The sequence below is a fragment of the Thunnus thynnus genome, chromosome 18 (genome assembly GCF_963924715.1).
Source record: "Thunnus thynnus chromosome 18, fThuThy2.1, whole genome shotgun sequence".
Classification (NCBI taxonomy): Eukaryota; Metazoa; Chordata; class Actinopteri; order Scombriformes; family Scombridae; genus Thunnus; species Thunnus thynnus.
Window position 1 is genome coordinate 18376159 of NC_089534.1, and position 13874 is coordinate 18390032.

The following is a 13874-nucleotide window of genomic DNA, read 5'->3' on the forward strand; positions in this document are numbered from 1 at the left end:
AACAACAGCATAGCCACATAACCGATTTCTAGCCACATTATTAGAGAACAGGCCAAGTGCTGAGTAAGTAAACTTTTACATAGCATATCCTCCATCACGTAAGCACTTTCAGGGTGTCAACACCTACTCACAGTAAGAGATAAGAATCTCTCTTCCCGTCAGTTATTGGGTGTTCGGTGTGTGCATGTGTGTGTATGTGCGTTTGTATTTATTTAACAATGTGTGGAAATGGATTTGGTCTGTCAGGCTCAGGCTGTAAATACATCTTCTGTGTGTCTGAGGTATCAGATCAAGTTTTATTCAAAGTTTATGGTTCTTGTCTATTATAATATCTGACATTTTCATGCACAAAGTAGTAGATTTTATGAAAAATAAATTTTGCAGGGAATTGAACTTTTTGTCTTTGTTTTTCAGTGGTTGATACAAACGACCGTTTTTTGAGGAAGATCACAGTAGGACAAGCAAACACCGAAAAAGGACAGATCAGAGAGGTATGCAGCGTGCCCTTTATTTGTTTTTATGATAACCAAAATATGAACAAATGTATTTTTGTACTGTGGCATCTACAGCACTAGTTGTCATAAATATGTTACATTCCTGTTCATTACAAATATTTATTCATTCAGTCTAGAGTATCACAAACACTGTTGTTACTGGCTTTGCTGGTGGGCATCTTTTGCAATGCATTGTATCACTAAAATGATTCCTGTGTTTTTAGGCACTTGTACAGTGTAACCTCACTCACTTTTAAATTCTTTTTCTGATGTACACACAGACACACACATTCCCCTGCTTTCCCATCTCCTCTGCCCATGACAAACCCCAGATGTATTTCACCCACATGTCTGTAGTAATGACAGCTAAATGAAATCCTGTAAATAAACACTTCACCTCAATGGGAAGCAAGCAGGCTTAAGTGAAAGCAAATGTTTTAAGAAGGAGAAAAATGACCCACCCATCCACCCACATACACACACACACACACACACCTGGAGTAGCCTCTGAGCTGGTTCAGCATATGCTTACATTTACCGCCATCAGTTCATCCATTCTGTTTCCCTTTCATTCCTCTGTCCTCCACCTTCCTCCAGTACTGGATACACTATAGCCCCTCTGGGTATTATCACTGGGAGTGGGAATAGAAATGTTGTGTTCCTTGGTGGATTAATGTGGTTTAAGTTATGTTTCTTTTTTTCCATGATGTGGAATAGAGACTTCTGTGGTTTTCTGTACACTTCCCTGTGGGTAGCCCTCACTTACTTATTCTTTCTTGTGTCCGTCTCTTTGTCTTTCAGTTAATTTGACATAAATCAATACAGAAAGTCACATCAGAAATTAAACAGATTTGTTTTATTTTGTCTCCAAAGGCATCATTCTAAAACAAGGCCATATCCCTTAGACATGTATCCTCTTTCCCATTAAGATAAAGCTGGTGATGCTTTGTTACTCTTTTATTTCATTTACTCTCAAAGCTACCTTCCTACAAACCATGTCTGCTCTTTACTGAGCAGTCAGAAACTATTAAGAAAGAAAGAAAGTCAGAAACTTTCACAGGATTTCAAACCATTACAACCAGAAAACTACAGAATTTCTTTTTGTCTGTTTTATTGCTGGTAAATCGTCATTTTTTTTAGATCCAGTAGTTGCAGTTGCCACTGACCAAAAACTTCTGTTTGTTGCCTTTGTGGTTTATACTTGATATGTATTTTCTCACACTCCAGACTGGGTTCGACATCGCAGTGGCCAGCGAGATCATGGCCATCTTGGCTCTGGCAGACAGCCTGGAGGACATGAAAAACAGACTGGCGCGCATGGTGGTGGGGACCAGCCGCTCTGGACAGCCTGTCACAGCAGAGGACCTGGTGTGTGTTACTGTGTGGTCTTTTCATTCAAGGAGTGTGGGAATTTTAACCCAGACAATCTCAGTTTATCATCGCTACATCTCAGCATTTAGACAGCAAAAGTATTGAGTGATTTCCAGTTTTAACTGGCCATAATAATGTATTAAATCACTTTTTGAAGATAGTTGTGCTTTACAGAATAACAAATGTAATGACAAAGCCCCTTTTTAGACATGCACCGTGTTAGAAGAAGTAGTTAAACAGAGTTTTAGCACCTCTCAGCAGATCCATCCAACAGGGTCAGCTGGCTCTGGTTTCCCACTGAGGACTGTAGCCTGTGTTGTTTCAGAGTCGTAGAGGAGGCTCCCATATAAAGTTACATAAGTCTTTCTTATTAGCCAGGATGCAAAAACATCACCACACCTCTGGGCCAGCCCAGTGGAAATGAGTGTATGACTGTGTGTACGCTATATGTATGTGTTGGTGTGTAAAGATTGCTGACAAGGCATATTTTAGGAAAGCCATTTGACCATTCTTAAGATCAGTATCAATTGTTGGTATTGGTGAGGTTTAATTTTTGTCACAGTCCTGATAACCTATCCTTATTTCCAACCACCATACTCATGTTTCTTCCTCCCTTTCAGGGTGTGAGTGGGGCGCTGGCGGTGTTGATGAAAGACGCCATCAAGCCCACGCTGATGCAAACCCTCGAGGTGAGAGATGCACATAACCACACTTAAATAGTTGTTATCCTGCTCAACCGATTTTCCTCTGACGTATATCTTGTAGAATAAATAGGTTGGCAATCCACAGGAAAGTGGAAAATGTGCACTAGACCTGCCTCTACCTCTGCTGTCAGAGACAAGAAAGAGGGAGAAAGAGTGCTCCACTGAGAGCTTTTAAAAAAGGATGATAGATTGACCTTTTTCCTGGCTCTTAATCTTAATAGCAGTTTAGCAGTGTGCAGAGGACAGGTGGAGCTCTCAGTCCAGAGGACATCTGATCCAGATTTATACAACTGTCCTAAGGAAACGTTCATTTGGGTGTGACAACGTATAACATAACTCTGCTTCTTGCAACATCTGGCTTTCATTTTGCTTTTGAGACATTACTGTTAGATAAGTGGACATGTGATCACACAGGCACATAAACAATTCTTGCATGTCCACACACACACACATACACACGTGTATATACATAAGTGGCCCTAAGCTGTCCCTGTTCTTGAGGAAAACACCCAACCCTCAAGGTGATGGATGGAGAAATTGAGAGGAGTGGAGTTTGGAGGTTTAATGGATGAAATGAACCGATAACAAACCAAACATTCAGTCTTGGTCTGCTTTCTTGATACGACACAAGTCCACTTAAAGGAAGTATGAAGTTTATAGAAGACTAGCCCATTAACTAATTTATCCACTAAGCGATGAAGATGTCATCAATCTACCCCGGGGCCGGTATCGGTTACATCCTGTGCTCGGTTGTGAATTAAATATGCCCAGAAAAATATTATCATTGTTGGAAGATGACATTTTTATTAATAAAATCAATTTTGGGATTTATTTTAACAACTAAAGAATAAAATGTTATCAACTATTGTAGGCAACCAGTCTTGTATTCAGCTATGTACAGGTATGGTAGCTTAATAGCACATCATTTCAGCACCATATTTTATTTGAATATCAGAATCTGTTATTCATTTGCCATTATTGTTCATAATGACATGGACTTTTTCTCAGTTTTGAGATAAAGCTTATTAGTAATTCACTCAGCATAGTGTATGGCAGTGGTTTCCCAACCTGGTGGTCAAGAGAAACTAGAGGAGTCACAAGATGATTAAATGGATGAGAAAGAAAAAAAAAAAATCAGTTTGTCTTCAGGCCTCTAAAAATGCTCAAATAAAACCGTCCAATAAGGAAAAATCACTTTTTAAAACTCATGTCCTCACCGAAGCTATAACCTGTGATGTAGGGTCACTGTGACCATCCTCAGTGTTTGAGCACTGGAGGCTTCATGTTTCCACATCACACTTACATATGACACATACTGGACCACGATTGGCTCCAAACTACTTGTGATGTCACAAATAGGCCTTTAACGGTGATTGAAGGTGAGCACAAAGAAACTTTCCCCCTTCCAAGTGAAATAACAATGAGCACAACAGTGTTAAGTAGACGGGGACTCTACTTTCACTAGTAGGATCCCAACCAGTGTTGAGTAAAGTCTACTGGTTGTGTGGCAGCATGTCACACAAGAGGAAATTGGTTAATTGGTTAACTAGTGATATATTGCTAATGATTAAGTTCTTATTACCTAACTTGTAAGTTACATGTAAGTCAACAGGCCAGTCTCGCAAAAGTATAAAGTTTGTGATCTAAAAACATTGTTCTTTTCCTCTCTATCCTCGAAATGACTCTTTTATCCTTTAACTGTAATGGTGCATTACTCATCCGGTCATTCCAGTGTCTGGTCAATGTGTTGTAGTCTGCACATCCCGTCTATGGCGTCTGCTTTATCTTTGATGTTGATGCTCTCAGTGCACGCTTTCCTCACTGACAGTCTGAGACATTGGGTTGCGAGCCAAATGTTTGCCGCACAAGCCAAGCGTATTTTTCTGTTGGATTGATTTAAGTCCTGAAAGTTTACAATACGCACAATGTTAGCAGTCATGCCTCTGATAACAGCTTTGTGTTTCTCTTTTTGTTGTAGGGCTATTTCTCGTTTGTTTGTTCTCTGTTGGTTTTGAACAGAAAGCTTGATTACATGGCTATTGGGTGGGGAAAATAAACACAGTGTGTCCCAGATTGAGTGTTTTCAAGGGTGTAGAGGGAGCGGAGTGTGCATGCAGCAGAGATTTGGTTACTTTCTGTTTTTTTGGAGGAAGCATTGCGGTCCTGTTGTGTGAAACGGTTTCCTGTGTGGTTTTCCTGTGATTCTGGTCAGGGAACCGGTATCGGCACCAGCCGGGTCTCAGAGCGCCATGTGAATTTTCCATCGCGCAGTGACCGCCTGTGCCCTTCGTGCCCTCTTCACTCGTGATTGTGTGTTTTGAATTCAGACGCACACATGTGAATAAAGCTGGCATATGGAAGTCAGTGTGTGTGTGTGTGTGTGTGTGTGTGTGTGTGTGTGTGTGTGTGTGTGTGTGTGTGTGTGTGTTAGAGCTTGTTGTTAGAGCAGTGTTGTTTTAGATGGGACAGGGTTTGTAGGAGACATAGTACAAGAGGAAATGGGATAGTTTTTAAACCTGCTCCCTGTGTACGTGTCTATTAAGTAGACCTCAGTCATTCTCTGTGTTTTTCACACATCCTGTCTACGTGGAGTTTCACAGAACCGGCTGGATGCATCTTTGCTGGGGAGAGGAAGTATGTTTACTCTATGGTCTGTTGTGGAAATCTTTTCATGGTTCACTCAAGAACACACAAAGACATAAGAGAGAGCCTTAAACATTGTTAATTGTTGAAGCAGTTGTAAACACCGTACAATCCCTTATACAATCAGTAAAAATTATACAAATGTCTGAATGTCTGAAAATACAATTGTCTTGTATTTTTTGATAGAAAGCATGTTGTTCAGGCGGTCCTTTCTCTAAAGATTGCAAACACAAACCAGTCAGCTTTGTACCTTTCCAGAAGTAAGGTTAAAAACAGTCACATCCCTAAATGTACACTTCCACAAACTCTTACTCCTTCTTACAAACCGGTATGGTCACAGATGATCTCACAGAGACCTCATGGTTGGGCAATCCTTCAAAATTAGTTCAGTTGAGGTAGCTCATGAACCACACATTTTCTAAGGCAGTAGGCTTAAGACGAAGATATCTGTAGCTAAACCTTAAGTCCAGCAAATAGCCCTTAGATAAAAATGAGTTCAAGAGTTCAACGAGCGTAGGAGAAGGATTTCTTCACAAACATGTCAGAATAACACAGTAACATTACTATTTCATTTAGTTGAAAATAACTCATCTAAAGATTTGTCAGATCAAGATGTAGAAATCTAAATAAGTATGATTTTTTACCGCTGGCTCAGACAGAAATTCAACAACATAAACTTTTAACGAGAGTAGCCTGCCAACAGTCAGCTTAAAGATAGACACAGCAGGTTGATATGTAGAGCAGCCATTGAATGACAGACTAACATTAACCCCTTAGTTTGAAAACATTTGTAAAATATATAATATACAAGACACAACAAAGAAAGAAATACATCAAATGATAACCAGTATTTCAGCTGCTCTCACAGGTCACACAACCCAGTCTTTGACTCAGGCTTTCAGGTTTTAGTCTTTGTTCTGTGTGAGAACGTAGGCTGGGAACATTTTATTAGTTTAGTACTGTTCTGCAGCCGCAGTAGCCAACAGTATAAGAGATGCACAAGAAGAGGAAATGGTGACATGATCTCCATCTTCCTGTTTTTGTTCATTTCCCTTCCCAGTCTTCATAATCCTCATGTCCACTCATTCATTTATTTCCACTTATTTCCAGTCATCACTTTCATTCGACTGATTTATTTCCTGAATCGTTGTCCCGTTTTGTCCAGATGTGGAAAGAGTTGTGAGGCGTGAACTGGGTCAAGTTGAAGTTCAGGAGTTGCAAACACACATGGAAATTCACGTAATATGTTACGTTTGTTGAAATTCCATTGGAATAGAGAAAGGAATGTGTCATTGAAAGGTTAAACGTACTAAAAGTGTGGGGTTTTTTGTTTGTTTGTTTTTTTTACCCCTGTTTCTCTTCATGTAGTTAGAGGCTGATGTAATCTTGAAACTACTAGTTTATTCAGACAAATGGCAGCATTTGTCAGAACCTTGTTAAATGGTTGATTTACTCCTCTGAGGGGAGGCTGTTTATGCAGACAGAGGGAGAGGTATGCAAACAAAAGCTTAGAAAATCGTGTAAGGCCTTCCCATCCTTCCTTTTTCCTCCCTCTCACGGAATTCACATGCAGTGTAACAATGGGTCAGTTGGCTTTCTCCAGTTTTCTTCTTGACCAGTTTTCTCAGCAAATTTTAGTCTGTCATGAGTGCAGCAGAAGGATTGTAATCTTGTGGAGTAGACCTTTCCTTGTCAACCATATTCTTTGACACCTTGCCTTGTGTAAGCTGGATGCACGCTGCGAAACATCTTTTATTCAGTACTAAGTACAGATTAGATCTGCTGCTTGTACACTAACAGCAGCTGTGAGTCTGTGCAATAGTTGTAGACTTTTGCAAGAGTTTCACCCCAGCTGAGAAAGAAAAATGTATCTAGGGCTGCAAGTAAGAATTACTATTAAGTAATCTGTCTTTTAAAATCAGTCTTAGCCTCAAAAATCCAGCATCTCTGGGACAGAGAATGATTGGCGATTTTTGTTTGAAAAGTGGTAATCGATCATCAAAATAGTCACCTATTACTATCATTTTCTGTCTACTAAATAGAAATTCAACTTCCTTTACTTCCCTGTTCCTCTCCTCCCAATTTTACGCCACTTCCCCAAACCCACCAACTATTTATACTCAACTCTGTTGTCATTCATTCTGTTAGGTGAGATAAAAGGTCAAAAGTGCATTCTGCTCAAGCTCCTTACCCAAGAGAACGAGGAGAGAAAGAGTGAGAAGGGCTCTGCTTTGTTCCACAGACTGAAAAGCTACTTGAGAGCTGTTGCTTAGATACAGGTGTGTGATGTACTGTGGTTAAATTTGTCAGAGATAACAGACTGGTATAACGGTACTCTCCACTGTTCTCCAGCAATGACTCATCCGTATAGATTCTCAGAAAACAGGATATTGGCTTACACAGACCACATTCTCTGTGCATGCACACTTCATGTAGTTTTATAACAGCATTTTTGGTACCCACTTATGTATACATTGTATGCATGTTCCAATATCCAATTAAATGCTTTGAATTAAAAATGTATATTGTGTAGATTGCTGATGGGCCAAATATAGAGAGGAACCTGTCTCAGCTCCCGCTGTATTAAAGAAGATGTAACTCTTAGGAGAGCTGAACATCTTAGGATTTTTCAGCAGATTTTTATTTGCTAACTCCCTTGTTTTAACAAGGAACAGCAGTCTAAGTCATTTTTTACTCCCTTTTGAGATATTGTGTTTTGCTTATTGTGCTGAATAAAACTAAGTAGATCATTTTGATGTATTGAAACATAGAAACATGTCATCTTTTCGGTCCTTTTTACTTCACTTATCCAAGGCTTCTTCAACTACATTTCGGTAAGGCTCCTTGCTTTCTAATAATTCTCTAATATGTTAGAAATACTAATCAATGTCCCTTGAGAGAGAACAGCGTTAGAATTTTTAGGATAGGAGCCACCGTATCGGGGGGGAAAGCCTAGAACGAGGGGCACACCTCCCCGTTGCTGAGGCTCTTTGTCAGATACTGACAAACTTCTATGAAGAGAAGAGACCTCTTCAACACATACTGATCTCACTGATAATAATAACTTACCTTAACTTACCTTATTATTAAGGTAAGTTCTCACTCACCTCGTCGTGCTATTACATTGCGTAAAGCCTTGACAAACCTGACAACCTAGCTCATAGCGTAGCGTAGTAGTCCTAGTAACTCGAACTTCACCACAGTACTTGCGGATGGTTAAATAGCACCAAACCAATAGGAACGGGACTTCATTGGACAGTGGCCTAGGCTGCTAAGCAGTGCCCAGATTTACATTTAGATTCTGGAGTCCATCAGAACCAATTAACCATATGCACATCTACATCTCTACCCTCATTCGCTGCCCTCCGCCCCCTTATCAACTCATCACTTCTATGTATGGGACTGTGCCATTCAGAAACAGTGTGTTTATAAAACCATTACCCTCCCCCCCCCCCCCCCCCCCCAAAAAAAAATGATACATACCAAAATTAATACAAAAACCCAAACACTGACATTTAATAGCTGCAATTACCCAACACAGCACCAGAAAGCTAAAGTGATGAAACACAAAAGTTTCCCAAGCATGCCTAGCTCCATGCCTCATCCATCACTTCTAGCCAAGGGGACCATTGGTCTGTGAATTATGCATTTTGCAATCTCAACATGAACGTTATTTTTTCCATTGTGTAAATTCCTTTAACTACTGACTGCCATGTGTCATAGGTTGGAGGATCTTTTTTTTTTTTTTTTTTAAGCGAGTTCATTGTTATTAGTATATGCAGTAAGTGTATCTTTTTCCTGCTCATCACTGCTTCTGGGATTGTCCCAAAGATGTTCAGCAATGGGTCCCTGGGTAGTTGAAAACAAAATATATTATCAAGTAAATCAAATATCTCCCTCCAGAGGTTATCCAAGAGAGGGCACTGTGTACACTATTCACTATGTGTATGGTTTGCTGACCCGTCTCCACATTTCCTCCAACACGCACTTGTTTGTCTATTTTGGAAAGGATGTGAGGGGGTCTATAGAATCTGTTAACTATTTTTCACTGGAACTCTCTCCATAGCTTTGCATTAGTGACTTTATGACTTTCTGAAGAGATATTTTCCCAAACCTCTTTGCCAATTTCTAATTCAAGCTCCCCTTCCCATTTTTGTTTAGTATGAAGGGTGTTTTCTTGTTTCATACTAGAAAATGCTCTATATAAATTGATTGGATATTGGTCTCTTTGTGTGCTTTCTGTCTTGAATCTTTATCAAGCATTGTTCAATAGGGGAATCAGATTTCTTAAGGCTATTCCAATTTGGATGTTTGAGCAAAAACGTTCTTATCTGAAGATATCTAAAAAAAAAAAAAAAAAAAAAAAATCTGATCTTGGCAGGTTAAATTCATTAGTCAGCTGTTCAAATGTTTTAATTCCTTGTCTTCAATGAGCTGGTGGACAAATCTAAGTAAGCTTAGGGGTACAAAACCTTTTTAGATGAGCAATACTTGACAAAACCGATACATCACTAAAGAGACTTTAAGTCCGCTGCACCTCTCTCCATCCTATGAGAGTAGATTTGACCATCTACCCAAGGTCTTTTCTAGGACTTTATTCTCAACGAATGGAGCATTTGATAAAGGCATTGGAGTACAGACTGTCTCCAGCCACCTGTGTCCACCCTGTCTGAAATCCAGATGGTAAATGCCATTAGTTGATAAGTCAACCAGAAGTGCCTAAGGTGAGGGAGTCCCCACCCTCCTTGTTGTTTAACTGTAGAACTTTGTATCTTATACAAAGTTCTACAGTTAGTAAGTTCTACATATATATGGACACCTTCCCTGCCAAATAAACCTGGAGACAAAGCGATCTAAAATTGTAAACACATTTTTTGGTGGAGTGAGAGGCAAAGTTTGAAAAAGAAATAGCAGCCTAGGCAGCACATTCATCATAATACTCTCTATTCTACCTGAGAGAGAAAGGGGTAGCACAGCCCTTCTGTTAAGATCAGCAGATATCTTATCAATTAATTTATTATATAACTTATCTAAGTCTTGTGGTATAGTGGTGTGCAAGTATGATATACCTTCCTTAGGCCACCTGAAAAAGAATGACACTCTCATCTGGTGTGTGATCAGCGAGTTCAGAGCCAAAGCTTCTGTTTTATCAACATTGACTTTATATCCTAAAAGGTTTCCAAATTTGGCTAAGCAATCCATCAGTCTTGGGAAAGAACATAGATGTTCTGGTACATAAACTAAAACGTCATCTGCTTATAGTAAACCAAAAGATTGAGACCTATGCCAATTAACTCTGACTATGCTTTGAGGGGCAGTGTACAGTAGCTGTATCCATCTCATGAAGTTTGGGCCAAATCCAAAGTTATCCAAGGTTTAGGTAGGAACGGCCAGGATATACAGTCAAAAACTTTTTCGGCCTCAACCACTAAGGCCATGCAGGGATCTGGGTAATTGCTACTATGCTCAATAACATTAAGCAGTCTGCGGATGTTATCTGGCAGATGGCAACCGATTATAAAGCCTGTCTGGTCTGGATGTATTAAAGTAGTAATAAACGATTCCACTTGACTTATCATGTAACTAATTAATTAGCTTATCTTTTGCCTCTAATTGTAACTAACTTCTCAGTGCAATCAAATGCAGATGTCAAATCATGGTGAAGTTTTACTTTTGCTCTGTCTTGTAGAGTACATTCTTCCACACATCTACTTATTAAATGAGATCTGTGCATACTGAGCATATATTTGCATATCTTTATCATGTGTATTGTATTTTGTACTCTCACTGCTATGTTTATGTTCACTGTGGTAAGGTTAGGCACAATGTAAATATCAAATGAAAGTAATTGTTACGAGCTTGAGTGACTGCCAAGACAGAAACTTGCACTTGAGGTGCTTTTAGGGTTTGTTTCCAGCCTTCTTGGATTACTCTCTCAACAGAGGAGAGAGGCCTGGCCCACAATCAGGCTGGCATTGCTAGTCAAGTACCTCTTAACTTGTGCCTACTGTTAAGACAAACATACTGCCAGCCAAAGTGCATCCACACTTGAATGTTTATCCTGAAAGTTTGACTGAAAGATGTTGTATGAAAGAGCTGGTTATTCCCTATTTAAACTTGGCCAGTTGAGTTGCTGTGGGTTACACTGTTTTCTCAACTCCTCCTGCATGTTTGTGTGCCGCTCTAATTGTTGCAGGGTACGCCAGTGTTTGTCCACGCTGGGCCCTTTGCCAACATCGCCCATGGCAACTCCTCGGTGCTAGCAGACAAGCTGGCTTTGAAGTTGGTTGGACGGGACGGCTTTGTCGGTAAGACACACAGTCCATGCATACAGATCACACACAACCTTGGGGAATGACAGACAAGAGGATATTAAGTGTAGTGTTTAAGAGTCCCAGGTGTGGAGGAATTTTAAGGTTGAAGCTTCCTCAGCGGAGCAGATTAAACTAAAATTTACAATATACTCCAGTCATGAACTTCAGCTTGCCTTCCTACTGTTGCAACCTTTGGCCTACATTCATCTCTCTTCTGGTTCTGCCTCTGTTCTACCTGCATCTGGTTGACTAGTGTGTTGCCCTGGCATCCTGCTCCCGCGTAACTTTCTAGGAAACTGGTGGAAAGATTGCGTAAAAAACACAGGAGAGAGGAAGGAAGCAGATTGATAATCTTAAGAGGCCCTGGAATGCTTTAGAGTAAACCACACTAATCCCTGCAACGTCAAAGCATACTTGAGTATTCCCGTTTTTATCTGTCTATCTATCCCGCTGTTCTCTTTCTGTCTTCATTTACTTTGGCTGCAGAAATATGTTTGGAATGTGTGTGTGTGTGTGTTGGAGTTTGTGGGGCTGGTCAGGTGCATTTGATGTACATGAAAATGCTCTCCATCATTATATTTATGTATTTGTATATGTGAGCATAGGTTTCTGTGTGAGAGCAATAATGTGTACATGTTATATGTGCCCCTGTCACCCTTTTCCTTTTACCTCAGCTGTCATCTGTGAGATGGGCAAATGTGTAGGCAGCATGGGTAGAGAGTTGGGTTTCACAACACTGGAGCAGAGCGGCAGGGAGGTGTTTTATATGTGTGTTATGTGTTTTATACCTTCACCTCTCCACCCCACTTGTTTTCCATCTATCCGTCTCATTCCCTCCCTTTCCCGTCTGCGTGTTTGTTACCTGATTCTCAGGTATGCAAGGAACTCGACCTCCCTCCTTTTCCTCCCCCGGCAGCTGGGATGCATGTCGCCCCCTCTTGCTTCCTCATTCTCCCACTCCCACTCCCTCTTCTCATCTCATTTCTCTGATGCCACAATCTTTTCCTCAAAACATATCACAGTAAAGTTGAAAAAATAAATATTTCTGCACATATGTTTTTGTTTTTGTATGATCTGATTTCGTCAACAAGTTAAAAAATAATTCTGATTTGTCACAACTCATGTCTGTTTTTTGTAGTTTTGGCCATCATGTCTATTTGGACTCACCAACAAAATAATTGCTGAGGTGAAGAGATCCAACCGGGGAAGAAACATGAGAGTTAGATAATTGGTGGCGTAAAACTGTTTATCTGATTATCTAAACCAATTTATTTGTAGTAAGCAAAGTGAAGTAAAATTAAAAGTGAGTGCAGCTGAAATGTTGGTAATAACTCAACGTTGCATATGAATGTTTGTACATGAACAACTACGGTGGCATAGTTGAATCAGGAAGTAGGTCTGTAAACTGTGGTAGATGTTTACAATGGACAATTTGGGTCGTATTTTTACTATTGGTCTTTGATTTAGTTTTAGTTTGGCTAACCTGTGAGTTTGCTTAAAACTTGCATGATTGTTCGACTGGTCATGCTTCTCATCTTGTCAGGTTTATTAAGCAATATCTCTGCATTACCAGATCTCAGCAATTAACTTGGTGAGCACAGTTTCTTATTACTAAAAGGAACTATAACCAAAAAAATATGAAAATAAGACCCAAGTTGTAATAAACAGCTTTTAACCTTATAACCATTTCTTGAAGAAATATATAGTTCAGTATAATTCTCTCAGAAAACTTCTCTTATGTAGTAAATTAAGTAGATGAACTCTTTGTGAACCCATTGAGGGTTGTGGGGGTGTGTATGAACAAACTCATTGCCATGCTTCATCATGCTCAGTATTATTGTGGGTTTTTTTCAAGTCACTTTGGAATCTGGACTTAAAATGGAGAAACGCTACTTTTGGAAGGGGCTTCTGGGAGATGAATTCCACATTCCAGATGTGAGGGATTCCTGTGTAATTAACAGTCTGGAGTATTGAATACAGATAACCCCACGATAAAGATAAGATTTCCCACACCGCAAAGCCTCCCTAAGCTATAGCAACAAATCATTTGGGCTTTTAGAGAAGTGGTCACTGAGAAATTGTGATGCATTCAGCATGTAAAACATTTCCAACCCTGCCCCAGTTTTTTTTTTTTTTTTTTTTTGTAAAAAACCATGTGTATCCTGTTTATCTCACACAGTCCATACTTCAACTTGTCTTAAACTTGTTTAAACAAAGTGTTTTATGTTTAAAAGATTAACTTGTGAAGAGATTTACTTGGATTCATTTGGAAGTATTCTATAATGGAGTCAATTTCCATTAATTCTGTTTCAGAGATTTCCTCATGCAATGTGCACTGGTTTGTGAAT

The 13874-nt window shown here is 39.7% G+C and overlaps 1 protein-coding gene across 2 annotated transcripts in view; it reads left to right on the forward strand.

The window, feature by feature from the left end:
- Positions 1–13874, forward strand: part of mthfd1l (methylenetetrahydrofolate dehydrogenase (NADP+ dependent) 1 like) — a 43750-nt gene that overhangs the window by 12576 nt on the left and 17300 nt on the right. For both annotated transcript variants that reach the window (XR_010924368.1, XM_067571842.1), the window contains exons 17-20: positions 415–491; positions 1722–1862; positions 2486–2554; positions 11409–11520. Coding sequence is in view for 1 of the 2 variants with exons in the window: in XM_067571842.1 (XP_067427943.1) it covers positions 415–491; positions 1722–1862; positions 2486–2554; positions 11409–11520 (399 nt within the window). In the remaining variant the exon portion in view is untranslated. The remainder of the gene's footprint in view (positions 1–414; positions 492–1721; positions 1863–2485; positions 2555–11408; positions 11521–13874) is intronic.